The sequence below is a fragment of the Phoenix dactylifera genome, chromosome 11 (assembly GCF_051530095.1).
Source record: "Phoenix dactylifera cultivar Ajwa chromosome 11, Ajwa_hap1_PhDact_Kaust_v1.1, whole genome shotgun sequence".
Lineage (NCBI taxonomy): Eukaryota > Viridiplantae > Streptophyta > Magnoliopsida > Arecales > Arecaceae > Phoenix > Phoenix dactylifera.
The window spans coordinates 28,842,383-28,856,475 of NC_143200.1; the positions used below are offsets into that span (position 1 = coordinate 28,842,383).

At 41.5% G+C, this 14,093-nt stretch overlaps 1 protein-coding gene and 1 long non-coding RNA gene across 3 annotated transcripts; both read right to left on the reverse strand.

Annotated features, from left to right (window-relative positions):
* Nucleotides 1-593: 593 nt before the first annotated feature.
* PEPR1 (PEP1 receptor 1) lies at nt 594-5,377 on the reverse strand. Of its 2 annotated transcripts, XM_039127887.3 has the most exons (3): nt 1,499-5,207; nt 1,033-1,159; nt 594-961 (listed from the first exon to the last, which is right to left on the reverse strand). In XM_039127887.3, the coding sequence occupies exons 1-3, from the start codon at nt 4,449-4,451 to the stop codon at nt 895-897; spliced, it is 3,147 nt and encodes a 1,048-aa protein (XP_038983815.3). In that variant the 5' UTR covers nt 4,452-5,207; the 3' UTR covers nt 594-894. The 2 variants fall into 2 exon arrangements, with proteins under 2 accessions (XP_038983815.3, XP_008808346.4); XM_008810124.6 differs by having other exon boundaries at nt 594-1,159; nt 1,499-5,377.
* A 2,939-nt stretch (nt 5,378-8,316) lies between these two features.
* LOC113463603 (uncharacterized) lies at nt 8,317-12,657 on the reverse strand. Its single transcript, XR_003388145.4, has 3 exons — nt 12,173-12,657; nt 11,987-12,058; nt 8,317-9,879 (listed from the first exon to the last, which is right to left on the reverse strand). It is a non-coding gene; the product is annotated as an uncharacterized LOC113463603 (long non-coding RNA).
* Nucleotides 12,658-14,093: the final 1,436 nt, after the last annotated feature.

Genomic DNA, 14,093 nt, shown 5'->3' on the forward strand with positions numbered 1-14,093 from the left:
TTATGCTCCATCTTTTTATAGCACGGACATGGTCACCGCATGGATGTAAGCCTGTAGGCCATATCTGTGGAGGTGATAGGAGGTATAACGGCTAACCATTATGTATGAAAAATGCTTATTTGGTATTTTCATCATCAGTTGCCCATCCATGTATTGCAACAAATACAACGAGTTTGCACCAATTTCTTCTTATCACATGGCTCATTGGAAGCCCTATTTATATATACACATCTTAAGAGAACTCTTTTCCCCTTCTCTTTTTTCCTTTCTTGTAAGAGGTGTTTCTGGTAGCGATGTCTTAGGGAAGTTTTATTTGAAAGAATATTGTAGCAACTTGCCAGCATTATACTGTTCCATCTGGGGCCACGACCAGATGGAAAACCTTGCTAAACAAATAGACGTTTGAACCTAGATTAAGCCGATTACACCTGCTATAATCATTCCTATTGGTTCATAACCAGATAATTACTGGGCTCAGAGTCCAGCACTGGCTAGAAGAATAATATATGCACAAAAAAATTAATAATATACAGAGAATTTACAAGAAACACCGGTACCGCACCACATATGATCACATCCAAGAAATAAGGCAATTTTAGAATTTGTTTCTACATATTCCAGAGTCGAATACAAAATATGATGATACAGAACCTCTCTCTGATTCATGCATATTATCAGCGTTTGTACACCAAACTATCTCATTTTACTACGCTCACTAACAACAGTTTAATAATCTGGTGGATGAAGCGATGAGAGTACCCAAAAGTCCCAGCAAATACCTATGGTACCACAGATCCATACTTTCCCTGTTTAGGCAAATTACAAGCTTTGGACTTGATAATATCCGTTAGCTCTTTAACGACATCCCACATCGAGGGTCTCTCACTTGCCTCCTTAGCTGTGCATCTCATAGCCAATGAAAGTACTTTGCATACTTCTTCCATTTCCACGGAGCCAACAACTTCATGCATGAGATCTGGATCAGCAACCACTTCAATTTTATCACTGCCATTCAACATTGAACTTACCCACCTTACTATGTCTGTGTTTTCAGGAAATGATGGATCCAGGGCCTTCCTTCTGGTTATCAATTCAAGCAAGACTACTCCATAGCTGTAGACATCTGATTCCCTGCTTGTTCTGGTTGTAAATGCAGTTTCTGTTGCAAGGCATGGCAATACAACTTCAACATATGATTCCAACCGAGATTTTTACTTTCATGCATAAAGAGCTGATGGTAGTTTTAACAGATGTTATCTAGGTGGCTTGGAAGATTTGTATATCAAGTTTTTATAAGGAGGAAAATTAATAAGTTATACTTGTCCGCATAACCATTAAACACCAACATACTCATATATGATGGGGAAGGTCGTTCTGATGGCAGCAATACACTGAAGAAATAGTATCTCCTATCATTGCAATGAGAAGAGTACAGCTAATCCATAGGTACAGGAATTCAAATAAAAGCATCATCAAGTCCTTGGCAATAGAAGAGTACCTGGAGACATATAACCAATGGTGCCCGTGATGGCAGTGGAATCAAGAGAGGCAGAAAGTTGATCCATGAGCTTGGCAATGCCAAAATCTGAGATATGTGGCTCCATCTCTGAGTCCAAGAGTATGTTCTTAGGTTTAATATCACGGTGAATAATAGCTGGATTACAGTCATTGTGAAGATATGCCAGCCCTTGAGCAGTTCCAAGAGCTATCCTGTAACGCACATTCCACTCTAAAACTGGAGCTGGTTTTATCTCATGTAGAATATCATGAAGGCTTCCATTCTCCATGTAGTCATACAATATCAACCCATAGTCACTTCTCAGCCAGAAGTCTGCCAGTTTCACCAGATTCCTGTGCCTGATTTGTCCAGCCGTTTGGATTTCTCTCACCATACTTGTACTTGTTCCCTTGTGGCCTGCAAAATCAAGCTTTTTTACAGCATAAGCTTTTTCTGGGCTCAATGAAGCCTTGTAAACAGTTCCATGAGCTCCTTTCCCCAAAGCAAATTTCTCATTTAAGTTCTCAGTGGCTTCCATTACTTTATTCAGCAGGAAAGAAGAACCCTCATGTAAAGATGGTCCTTCCTCTTTTGTTGTCTGTTTACACTTGAAGAGAACAAATCCAAACAAAAGAAATACCAGGACACCGACAAGTAACAAGCCAAGAGTTATCATCACGGTCTTAATCTTTCTAAGGCCTCTAGAATTGCTCGATGGACCACAGGGTTTTAAAGTAGTCGTATTTGTGCAAGACAACTCATCTGCCTGACAAGAGATACAAAGGTCTGGATTTCCCATAAATGAGCTTGGTGACAAGTTCAGAAACTTCAACCATTTTTCTGGTAGTGGACCTTTAAATTGATTAAACGAAACATTCACTTGAAGCAGCGAACTGAGATCATCCAAGGATTTTAAGCTTCCTGTCAGATTGTTGAGAGATAAATCCAAGCTCTGTAATCTTTTCAAATTCCCTAATGCTGATGGAATCTGACCTGCCAGTCTGTTTTCACTGAGGTTTAAAGCTATTTCCAGATTCTGTAGTGCACCCAATGATGAAGGGATATTGCCTCCCAATTTATTTCCCCCAAGCTGCAGCTCCAGTAGCCTGTCAAATTGTGACAGGAAACTTGGAATCCCTCCGCTGAACTGATTGCCTTGCAGTATCAATCGAGAGAGCACTGTTAAGTTTGTTAAGCTTGGCGGGATTGAGCCATTCAAAGAATTGAAACTCAAATCCAGCAAATACAATCTACTGCAGTGCGAAATCTCCAGAGGCAGCATACCATATAAATTGTTGTAAGAAAGATTCAGAACTTGTAAATTTGCTAGCCTTCCAATTTCTTGAGGTATTGGGCCAACAAGCTTGTTCCCTGACCAGTTTATCATAGCGAGGTCTCCACAATTTCCCAGGCTAGGAGGAACATGCCCATTCAAATTATTGAAACTTAAATCCATATATGACAGGCTAGAAGATTCCACAAATTCTGGAATGGAACCTGTGAGGTTGTTATTACGAAGAATCAACCTCCGCAAAGTTGAACAGTTCCCAAGACCTACAGGCATGCTACCATTGAGCATATTAAATCCCAAGTTGAGAAGCCTAAGTTCTTTTCCAAAGCAGATATGTGGTGGTATTCCACCAACAAAGCTATTGTTAGTGACTTCAATCTGCACCAAACTACTATTGATACCCAGACCTTGAGGTATGACCCCTGTAAACCGATTATTGAACAGAGAAATGTTTCTCAGATTTCTTAACTCGGTCATCTCCAAAGGCAGCTCCCCAGAGAGATTGTTCTTATATATTAGAACATGCTCAAGACTCCGGATGCGCCAAATCTCTATAGGAACCTCTCCAGTCAAGTGATTATCAAACAGAAAGAGCTTGGTCAAATTATACAACTTACCCAGTTCCCTTGGAATAGCCCCTTCTAGCTGGTTCTCATACAATTCTAATGCCCTCAGTGATTGACATTTCCCTATCTCTGTTGGAATGGATCCTGACAAAGAGTTTTCAGATAGGTAAAGTATTGTAAGCTTGGTCAGTGAACCAAGTGAAGATGGTATCTCACCAGACAGTCCATTGCCAACAGCACTAAAGACCGTCAAGCTACTGCAATTTCCTAACCCTGCTGGGATCTCACCTTCCAATCGGTTAAATGACAAAATTAGCTGTTCCAACTTGCAACTGCTTGAACCAAAAGGAATCCTCCCACCGAAATTATTACTATGGACATCCAAAAATTTAAGCCCTCTGATGCTATTTAAAGTTTCTGGAAGAGGACCGGTCAGCTGGTTATTGAACAGATTGAGCTGTTCTAACTTGGTACAGTTTCCAATTGAATCAGGGAAGACACCTGACAAGAGATTGTCACTCAGCCAAAGGTCCTTGACCCTGCTCATATTCCCGACAGTATGAGGGATCGAGCCAGTGAGATTGTTTTGATTGAGATAAATTGTTTCCAGATACTTAATTCGGAACAGAGGATCTGGTATTTTTCCAGTAAGGAAATTTCCGTAAAGGGATAGATAAGACAACCTCTTCAAGTTTTGGAGGGTCTCCGGTATCTCACCAGAAAGGAAGTTAATCGAGAGGTCCAAGTGCTCCACCAGGGTGCAATTGCCCAATTCTGGTGGGATCAGTCCAGAGAGATCATTGACACCAAGATCAATCGTCCGCAGATGTTGCAGCAGTCCTATCTCCGGTCCCAATGTGCCTGAAATCCCTCTCTCTGCAAGATCGAGAGACACCACATGGCGCCTCTTGTCGCAACTTACTCCCACCCATTTGCATGGAGTTGGGTCAGAAGATTTCCAGGTGGAATTTATGGAGTGTGGTAAGATCAGGCTTTTGGTGAGGGCCAGGAGGGCTATTCCATCGGAGGTCAAACCGAAGGATAGTGGAATCAAAGCCAGGAGCAGTGATGAGCAATGCCAAAGAAGATAACCCATCTCGTAGATGTGGAAAAAATTTGAAGAAGCTAAAAAGAATTGTATTATTTATTTATTATTATTATTTTTTTGCTGTTGATGTTAAAACTGAAAACAGTAAATAGAAAATCAGCAGAAAAAGAGATATTCCGGATGACACAGCTGTTTTATATAACTAATAAGCAATATAAGACAAAAGAAAAAAGAAAAGAAAAAGAAAAGAAAGAAAGAAAAGAATAAGAAAAACAAAGAAGATGAGAGCGCTAGGTTACTGCTGCGGGAAGAGTCATGGAGCAATGCCAAAAGAAAAGAACTAACTCTGTGAAGGCCGACAGACTTGAGGAAATCTGAGGAGGAGGACACGTTTGACTACCTTAATTTCAAGAGCTACTACAAGCAATCGCATGGAAATTTAACACATACCACGGGAGCAAAAGAGAGATATTGGCAACTAAAAAGAAATGTAATTCAAGAAAAGCGTTGAGTGATTCAAACGAAAAGATCCCGTTTCTGAAAAAGATCACAAGAACAGAAAAAATCCAAGGAAAAGGAGGGATCTTTACTTCTGTCGGAGCGCTTCTAGTGCTCGAATAGTGGAAAGCTCTTCACTTTCGTTACCTCCTCGCTCCAGGGTTCTTGCCGCTCGAACACACAAAATCCGAGAGACAAGATTAGAGAGGGACAGAATCATACTACCTAGTGTAAACCAACTCTACGAGGCATTTAAATCTCTAGTATTTTGGAATTCCAGTAAAACAGCACACGTTTTTCAACTTCAAGCGACGATGGAAAGAGGCGTTCAGACTATCATGCGGTGGATGCAGCGTCATCTGTCTATTTTCTAAGAACACGATGTAACTTCGTTTAGCGACAGACAGACCGACAGGCAGGTCACGGGTACGTCAGGGCAGGCAAACGTCGAGCAGAGCACTAAGGGCAGAGAGAGCAAGAGAGCGAGCGAGCGAGAGAGAGACAATAAAAAGTAGTTGGAAGTCGCAATTAATTACCCAATGGGCATTGGGCGCTAGGGTTCACACTTCACACCGGTCGTTCGAAGTCGCAATTAACAAACAAGGATGGCACCACGTAGCAAAAGAAACAGTTACTAGAAAGGAATAGCATTTTTCTCGAAAAAAAAGTTTTAAGTTTGCCAAACGGGCAAGGGAAAAAATGAAAAGAAAATTTTTAAGAGCTTACCAGCAAAGGAATTCACATAACAAAAATAAAGAACATAAAGTTTCTGTTCTTATTCATATATAATTACGCATGTAACAGGCAAGGATAGCACCATTAGGCAAAAGAAACAGTTACTAGAAAGAAATAGCATTAGCAGATTATAACTATCTGTTTAATTAGTGATGATAATTCATTAGCAAATAGGAGAACAGATGAAACATGGACCAGATTTCTGATAATAGAAACATGTACCATAGTTACTAATTCTTTTTCCCTGACAACAGAAATAAAATTGTTTGGTAAGAGCAAAAGTGAAAATTCAAAGCAATTATATTTTCTCTGCTATTCTCTAGTTCATCTACTTTTAAGACTTACAATGAGTAATAGACATCATGCCTAACCAGTCCAAATTCAAAACTCCATGACTGTTAAAATGTTTTAAAAACATAACAATGCTGTAATAGTATATATGTGGATGCAAAGTGAAAATATCAGTCCAGATGAAACAATGGTTTAAGAGAATCAGGCATCAGACCCAACTCTGTGAGGGCCTGTGCCGCGGTTCTGAGCTGATGCATTTGCATGGTGTCTCAAGAACCACCCCAAGTTGTTTCTCTTGGACCTCATTCCAAATTGCCACATCGACTTCATCTGAAGCAGCCCCATGTCCCCAAGTCCCTGCACCCTTTACCCTCTCACCCATCCACAGGTCTTCTACCAAGTAAGAAGCTCCACCAGAACATGATTTGAAGGATGCTATACCTAGACCTAAGCAATTCTAGTTCTCTAACATTCATTGATTCTGCAACTTGCTAAATGAGGCCGCAGTTCAGAAGAAAAAGAAGCAGAGGAGAGGATGGTTAAGGGTCTGGCCTTCATGCTCTTCATCGGAGAAAAGAGAGGAGAAGCGGGGAGAGGTGGTGAGATCGAGCTCCGGTGAGGCTCTAACACGTGAGATCTAGGGGAGAAAGTAGGGAGACGGTCCGATGAGGCCGCATGGGAGAAAAGTAGAGAGAGTGGTCGAAGAGATGAGTTTTACCATAAGGCCGGAGCGAAGGATAATTTCTCATTTCAACCTTTTTCAGAAATAATAAATATTTTTTATTTTGAAAGAAAAAAGAAACATGCTTACCAAACTTGTTTCCTGCTTTAGTTGCCGTGCTTCTGTTTATTAAAAAAAGGAAAAGAAAATCATACCAAACAGGACCTAAAGAATAATTTCTTGATTACGATACAACTGTTGATACATACATCACAAGTCATGCAAGGCTGACATCACAATATTTGTCAGAATAGCGTCTTCCATGATCACACCCCAATAATTTCCACGATGCATTCGACCCGGACCCACTGCATTGCTGCCAACGCATAGGCTGCATGAGGGGACCAGTTTGAAGTGGAAGGAAAAAAATAATAAATGAAGGCGCCAACGCACCATAATGTTAGGCGGGCAATGATAGAGACAATGAATGGGCCTCCCAATGCCACGTCATCCAACGCACCATGATGTCAGGCGGCACCTCCCAATGTCAGAAATAGTCGGCACTCGTGGAACTCGCACCCCTATTGACCGTTAAAGAAAGATTTGAATTGGACTCCTCCTTATTTCTTAATTGCTACCATAATGTTGGCGGCAAATGATCAAGACAATGGGCCTCCCAATGTCAAAAATAGTCAGCACTCCTCCTTATTATAAAGTCTTGTTCAAACATAATTCTATATTGAATTTAATACCCAAAATTAGAGATGGGTTCTGAATATCCAGATCTAAATATATTGTACAGGGCATTCTTTTAATATATTAAAAAAATTTGAATTTTTTTTTAATTAAATAAAAGATTCTTCGACCTTGTTTGCTTCTATTTGTATGTTAATTTTTGAAGTGTTATCCTTTTTTTTGCTGCATCAAGCTCTCACCAGCAAAGATGAATTTTCCATGGCTTAAAGTTACATGGCCCAAGGAACAACATCCCATTGCTCCCATCATGGTGATGCCGCCTTAGGGAACGACATGGTTTGCATTGCAAGCACTTGTACTTGTGATTGCAGCTGCCCTGCCTGCAACTCAAAGTTCTTTTAAAAAATTATATAAAAACATATAGATAAGAAAATGGGAAGAAACAAATCTATGTTCCTTAAAAAAAAAAAAAACCAACCACGAACGCAACCCATAAATATCCAATTCCACATCGAAGGATAACAACTTCACCCGAGAACAAGGAAAGGAAACAGACCAGGTTGTCCTCACTACTCAACATGTTCTGTTTAAGTTCAATTTTTGCAGAGGTCACCATCACCAAGAATACTGAAACCTCCAACCACCACCACCACCTCCGAGTCCACCAACTAGGTAAAGCTAATCAAACCTAATATCTGATAATTAAAAAACTGATTTAGATTATCATACCCATACTCTATTAATTTCTGCTCGACAGCAAAACCATGAAAAGTTGAAAACCAAGAGAAGCTAGCTACTCCAGGATGCGATGTTTCAGAGGTCAATAGAACATACAAAAGAACTAGAATTCAAGCACGAGCTAACTACAAGTTGACCAGGAAAATGGAAGTCTGCATCATGGCCTGGCACTAGAAGAGAACTCAAATGGCAGATTAGTTGGGATGGATCTTTCAAACATGGATTGTGCTCACTAGAAACAATGGAACAAAACACGACAAGCAAACCAAGCAGTTGATCTTTATCAACAGATTCTGGATGGAAGCAAGGATGGAAACTTGCTCCAACTTAATATTTAAATAATGTCAGAAAGACTGGAAGGCAGTGCCGAAAGATTTTTTAAATTGAGGAAGCATTCTAAACAAACTGAATGGAATCTTCTCTCTTTTTTTTTTCTACAGCGGTTACTCACACTAGTCGTGTGTGAGCGCACCCTACAATATCAGAAAGATACATAGCGAAGAGAAGCAGGAGCCGATTTCTGATCCACCAAAAAAAAACTCTCCAGCATGATGTGCCATATAGGAGACGACCCAGTCCGCTGCACTATTTACAAGCCACACTAGACCCTTTCAATTAAACAAACATTTCAATTCAAGGGCCCTATATTTGAAATCAATCTGTGCAAACCTCTACCAACATAATATTTCATGACAAAGACAATGCCAATAACTGAATTCACATGGACCCAACATGCATTACAACCACAAAATAAATACAACTAACAATTGGACAGAATAGGTTCTGCAGTGACCTCTGCGGCTCTGCTACACCAGTGCAAACTTCAGTGGATGTTTATGTAAGGAGGTTATTTGCAGTAGGATGCTAAAGATGAAACTAGTCTGACAGGGCATCTGGTTTAGATGGGATATGAGTGGTTTTTCACGTAAAGCCATGTCTTCCACGAGGTAAATAGCTCATGCCCTTGCACTTTTATGACATAAGAAATTGGGTGCACTAAATGAACCTTCCATTCACTGACTCACTGATATTCCAATTTATTGTTCTATGCTTCCATGCAACGCCTTGAGTTTGACATGCTTTAAGAATTCGCATTTCATAAGCTTCATAATAACAAAAGGTTCAAACATTTTAGACACCTTTGTTTCTGATTATTTTGTCCATGACAGACCTATATTATTCATGGAAAGAGGTTGTAATAACATCATCCCTTACTGCCTTCTTTCAAATCTAGCCCTACAATGCATCAATGAGTATTAGCCTAGACAAGCACCAAAAAAAAAAAAAACTATTACCAGGAGGAAGAAAACATGTTCCCTAGCTCATCAAAATTGGCAGGGGTCTAGGATCTTATGACCCTTAAGTTATTTAGAATTTGAAGTTAATTGCGCTGAAAAAAATTGCGGCAGAAGATATTGACATGAAAAGGAACTACAGCACAAAATAATTAAGCAACAATGAGCATCATTCTGTACAATTTGAGCTAGTTATTATCAATAAACTCTCAGCAATGAGTAAGTTCCTCTGCATAAGAAGGTCCATACTCTATATAAACAGAATGCACTACAAGAGAATGAAGACTCAGAATACCAGAGAGGCTGCAAGAAATTACAAGTATTTAGAGAAAAGCACCTATACTAAACAAAAATTGTGTGTGAGAGCATATTAGCAAAAGGACTTCTGTTTCCCAGTTTGGGGACTGAGGAAATAGAAATTATAGTCAAATAAGCAAAACATGGCTGCTACCTGACCAGGCACAGAAGTGCTACATCCTCGTATGTCAACATCAGTAGGCCAGGTGCTTGTGTTGCCATAAAGCCCCTAGGAAGGAAATAAGAAGTAGATGAAGGCATGTACCTAAAGACAAAGCCACATCAAAATGTAATTTAGTGAGAACAGATGAAATCAGAACCGTTCATACTGCTTGGATTTAGAGTATCTTGTACCATTGGAACCCTGGACAACTTCTAATGTAAAAATGGTGTTTCAAGTAAAACACAAGAAATTGAATGCAGAAAACCACAAAGCAGATCAGTACCTGGGCAGAGATACGTGATCAAATCATGTTGCATAGCTCATCAAGCATGGTTAAAGGAGCCAGAATTGGTCATGGCACTTATAAATTAGAGAATTGTATGCATCAGTTAACTCATCATGTAGAAATGTACAGAAAGTGAGACATAAGTGAAAGTTATCAATTCTGGTGTGAAGTATGATCAGATCAGTCATGGCTGCAAGAGCAGAAGTTATTGTTGACAAACCTATGTCAAAACAAATAGCCCGCTATGTCTGAATGGTGCTCAAAAGATGTCATTTTAAATATCTAAAGGACATTAAGTAAATAAGTAAGGTCTGTACATATGAGAGATATATGCAAATACATGGTATGGTACTCATTTTTTATTTTATTCGATTCAACTCAATCCTTTTTCAGGAAAAGACTGGACCAAGTTTAGAAGCAATCAATTAGAAGAACAAACAGGACATGGATTTTATCGTCAACTTGATGAATTAATTTTAGGATATAGGCCTTTCCTAGTAGAACATGTTCTTCAAAAGGAGACCTATTCTTGATTTAATATTCTGCTTTTTCCTGGATACTCGGGTTCAAATACCTATGAATTTTACAGGGAATCAGTCTATGGATTTTGCTTTCTTCTGCCATATTTCACTTAGGGCCTATTTGAATGATTGGGCTAAAAATTCTACTGGATTCATGGGTTGGGCCAGTACAACCAGCAAAATTATAAGATTACAGGCTGGGCTAGGTCTATATTCATAAATATACAGGAGTAGCTTTAGAATGGACCGCCCTGAATCCCATAAGGAGAAAAGCTTGCCCACTCCAAAGCCACTCCTAAGTATTTATAAATATAGGCCTAGCCCAGCCTGTAATCTTTATAATTTTGCCAGCTGTACTGACCCAACCTACAAATCCCAAAGGAGTTTTAGTCCAATCATTCAAACAGGCCCTTAAAGGAAGAGAGATAGTGCATGAAGCTATTCTCAAGGGCCCACTTGGTCCTATTCTAAACAAATACGAGCACTTGAATAAGTTCTATAGCATTTTAACAATTCAAATTAAATTGAAGTATTCTATATTAGTCTATACTATGTCAAATCGCTTGGGACACTACTTCATTAACAAGTTCAACTAATACAAGTTGTTGCAAGCTTGTTTTCCACATGAACCAGAAAAATATCAGTTCATGGGGAGATACCAGACAATCCATTGCCAGTTTTAAAACAAACCAGTCAGTGTCAACTAGCATAGTCCAAAAATATTTGGCTCCAAGCGTTATATGCATATACAACCTCTTCGCTCCATTCCATTCTAAAAAAATCCATAATCTGCCTAAAGGAAGCTAAAAGATGCTTGGCAAAATTTGAGACCGGGAAAAATTTGAAACCCTTGTATTCTAATAATATTACCAAGTTCTTTGAGCTGGGGTTGGATAGTGTTATTTGGGAAAATATACTGCTAAACTATAGTTTGACAAAGAGGATGAGAACTTGTAGTCTCTAATTGCATGAACAAAATTAAGGGAGTGCTTGGATGTCAAGTTATAATCCTTGTGGATACCCCATACGTGAACAGGAGATGCACAACAGTCATGTAGCTATTAAGATATAGTTGGTCTCCAACCACCACCCGCGCAATAATGGATAACATGATCAATTTTATAATATCATTAAAAAAAGGGATCCCATGAATATCAAACATTTTTCCATGACAAATTAATCAGACCATATCTTGACCAACAGTGGTAGCCATAATCTGATATTGTGGAAGAAAGAAGAGGGAAAAATATAGAGATCTCCATCAATTGCCACACTATTCTTGCAATCGGGAAGAAAGAAAAGAATCTTCACAATATTTATTAAAAAAAGAAAAGAAAGGAATCAGACAAAATTCTTTGCACCAAAAGCAAAGTAAATGGGGTACCAAACGACGAAACCCTACCCTGATGCAAAGATTGTTCTTTGTCATCGCCTCGCGCAATATATGATCCCGTGACCCATCAAGCTCCAAGCCCTGAAATGCACGAAGAAATCTCACATTCAACTCGATTCAAAGACCAAGAACCAGACCAGAAGCAATCAAAACGATTGTCATGGGGGAGAAAGAACGAAGAGAGAGGAAAATTACATTGAGAAAGAATTAGGCGACCACGGCGTGCTGGCGGGTCGAGAAGAGTGCGAATCCCGCCTGTGCTTGTGGCTGGAAAAGAGAGACCGTGGAGCTCGGCATCCACCTCGGGAGGAGATGAAGCTCTCTCCCCTTCAGGTCACTCGGGAACCCACTCACGTGGATCGTGCCGACCTTCAGCAAGAGGGAGAGAAGAAAATCCAAGGCGAACTCCAGTCCATCGGGGGGGTTTGATGAAGGAAAGAGAGAGAGCGATACCGCTTCGGTGGCCGCGTCGGCGGGGTTCGAGGCCGGGAATGGAGCACGCAACGGCGGCGGCGGCGACGGTGGTGTCCACTTCTGGTAGTAGAGATTTGGCTCCGGCACCGGCCATGGCGATGGGAGCCTGAAACCCTATTTCTTGTTTCTTTCCTTTCTTTCGAATTTTGCAGCGCGGGCTTCGATCGCTCTCGCTTCCCCAATGTGGGGGGAAGGCTTCTTTGTTTGTTGATTCGCCCCTAAATAACGGCCAGGGTAATAGCCACGAGACATTGGTCTGCTACTCCGCGGAACAATTCAAGTAACGACATCTCCGTGCCGTGGAGCCGGCCTATCCTATCAATCGACTGAGCTACAATTCCGGTTCGGATTTCGTTCCATAAATTGAACCGGTTAAAATGGATTTATCGAGAATCGAGATGAACTGCTAAATCCTTAGGTCCTGTTTGGGGGAGCTTTTGGAGGGCCAAAAAGCACTTTCTGGCTCTCCAAAAGTACTTTTAGCTAAAAAATGGTGTTTGGTAAATTTTCTGAAAAGCTGTTTCAGCTTTTGCGGGAAGCTGAAAACAGCTTTTGGGGGGAAGCTCCAATTTGGAGCTTTCCGAAAATGCTGTTTTCAGCTTTTTCGGAAAGCTGTATTTTTGACCAAAATACCCCCATTTAAAAAAAAAATTTCCTCCCAAAAACCTCTCTCTCACATTCTCACGGTCTCTTCCTCTCCCACCCAACCCCATTCCCTCTCCCCCGCCGCCGCACCCTCTCCCTCTGCCCCGCCGTCGCACCCCCCTCCCTCTCCCCCGCCCCCATGGTGGGGAGGTGCCGAAGAAGAGGAAGACAGGTGGTCTTCCCCTTCCCGCGGCCGCCGCCGGCGATGATATCCCCGTCACGGAAAGGGACGGTGCCGAAGAAGAAGGAGGTCCCACGGCCCCCCTCCCGCGTCTGCGAGGCCCCGCCGTCGCACCCCCTCCCTCTCCCCCGCCCCCATGGTGGGGAGGTGCCGAAGAAGAGGAAGACAGGTGGTCTTCCCCTTCCCGCGGCCGCCGCCGGCGATGATGTCCCCGTCACGGAAAGGGACGGTGCCGAAGAAGAAGGAGGTCCCACGGCCCCCCTCCCGCGTCTGCGAGGCCCCGCCGTCGCACCCCCTCCCTCTCCCCCTTCCTGCGGCCGCCGGCGGTCACGATCCGCCCCCCTCTAGCGTCCGCCACGGCCCGGCCCGGCGCTGTCGGCCTCGCGGGAGAGCACTTCCCAGGGGGCCCGCCGCGGCCGTCGCCGGCCCCGGCCCGGCCCCCTCCCGCGGCCGTCGCCGGCCGCCGGCCCCGGCCCGGCCCCCTCCCGCGGCCGCGGCGGCCTGGCCCCCTTCCGGCGCCGCCGGCCGCGCGGGAGGAGAAGAAAGGAGAACGGGGGAGAGGAAGGAAGGAGAAGAAGAGAAGAAAAAAAAAGAAAAGAAAAAGAAAAGGAAAAAGAAAAGAAAAGAAAAGAAAATTTAAAAAATAAAATAAATAAATAAATAAATATTTATATAAATGAATGAATGAATAAATAAGATAATAAATAAATATATTTCAATATTATTAATTATTTACACTAATAATTATAATATTTTATATCTTTATTATTGTATTATACTATAAATATTATATTATATTACATTACATTATAATAC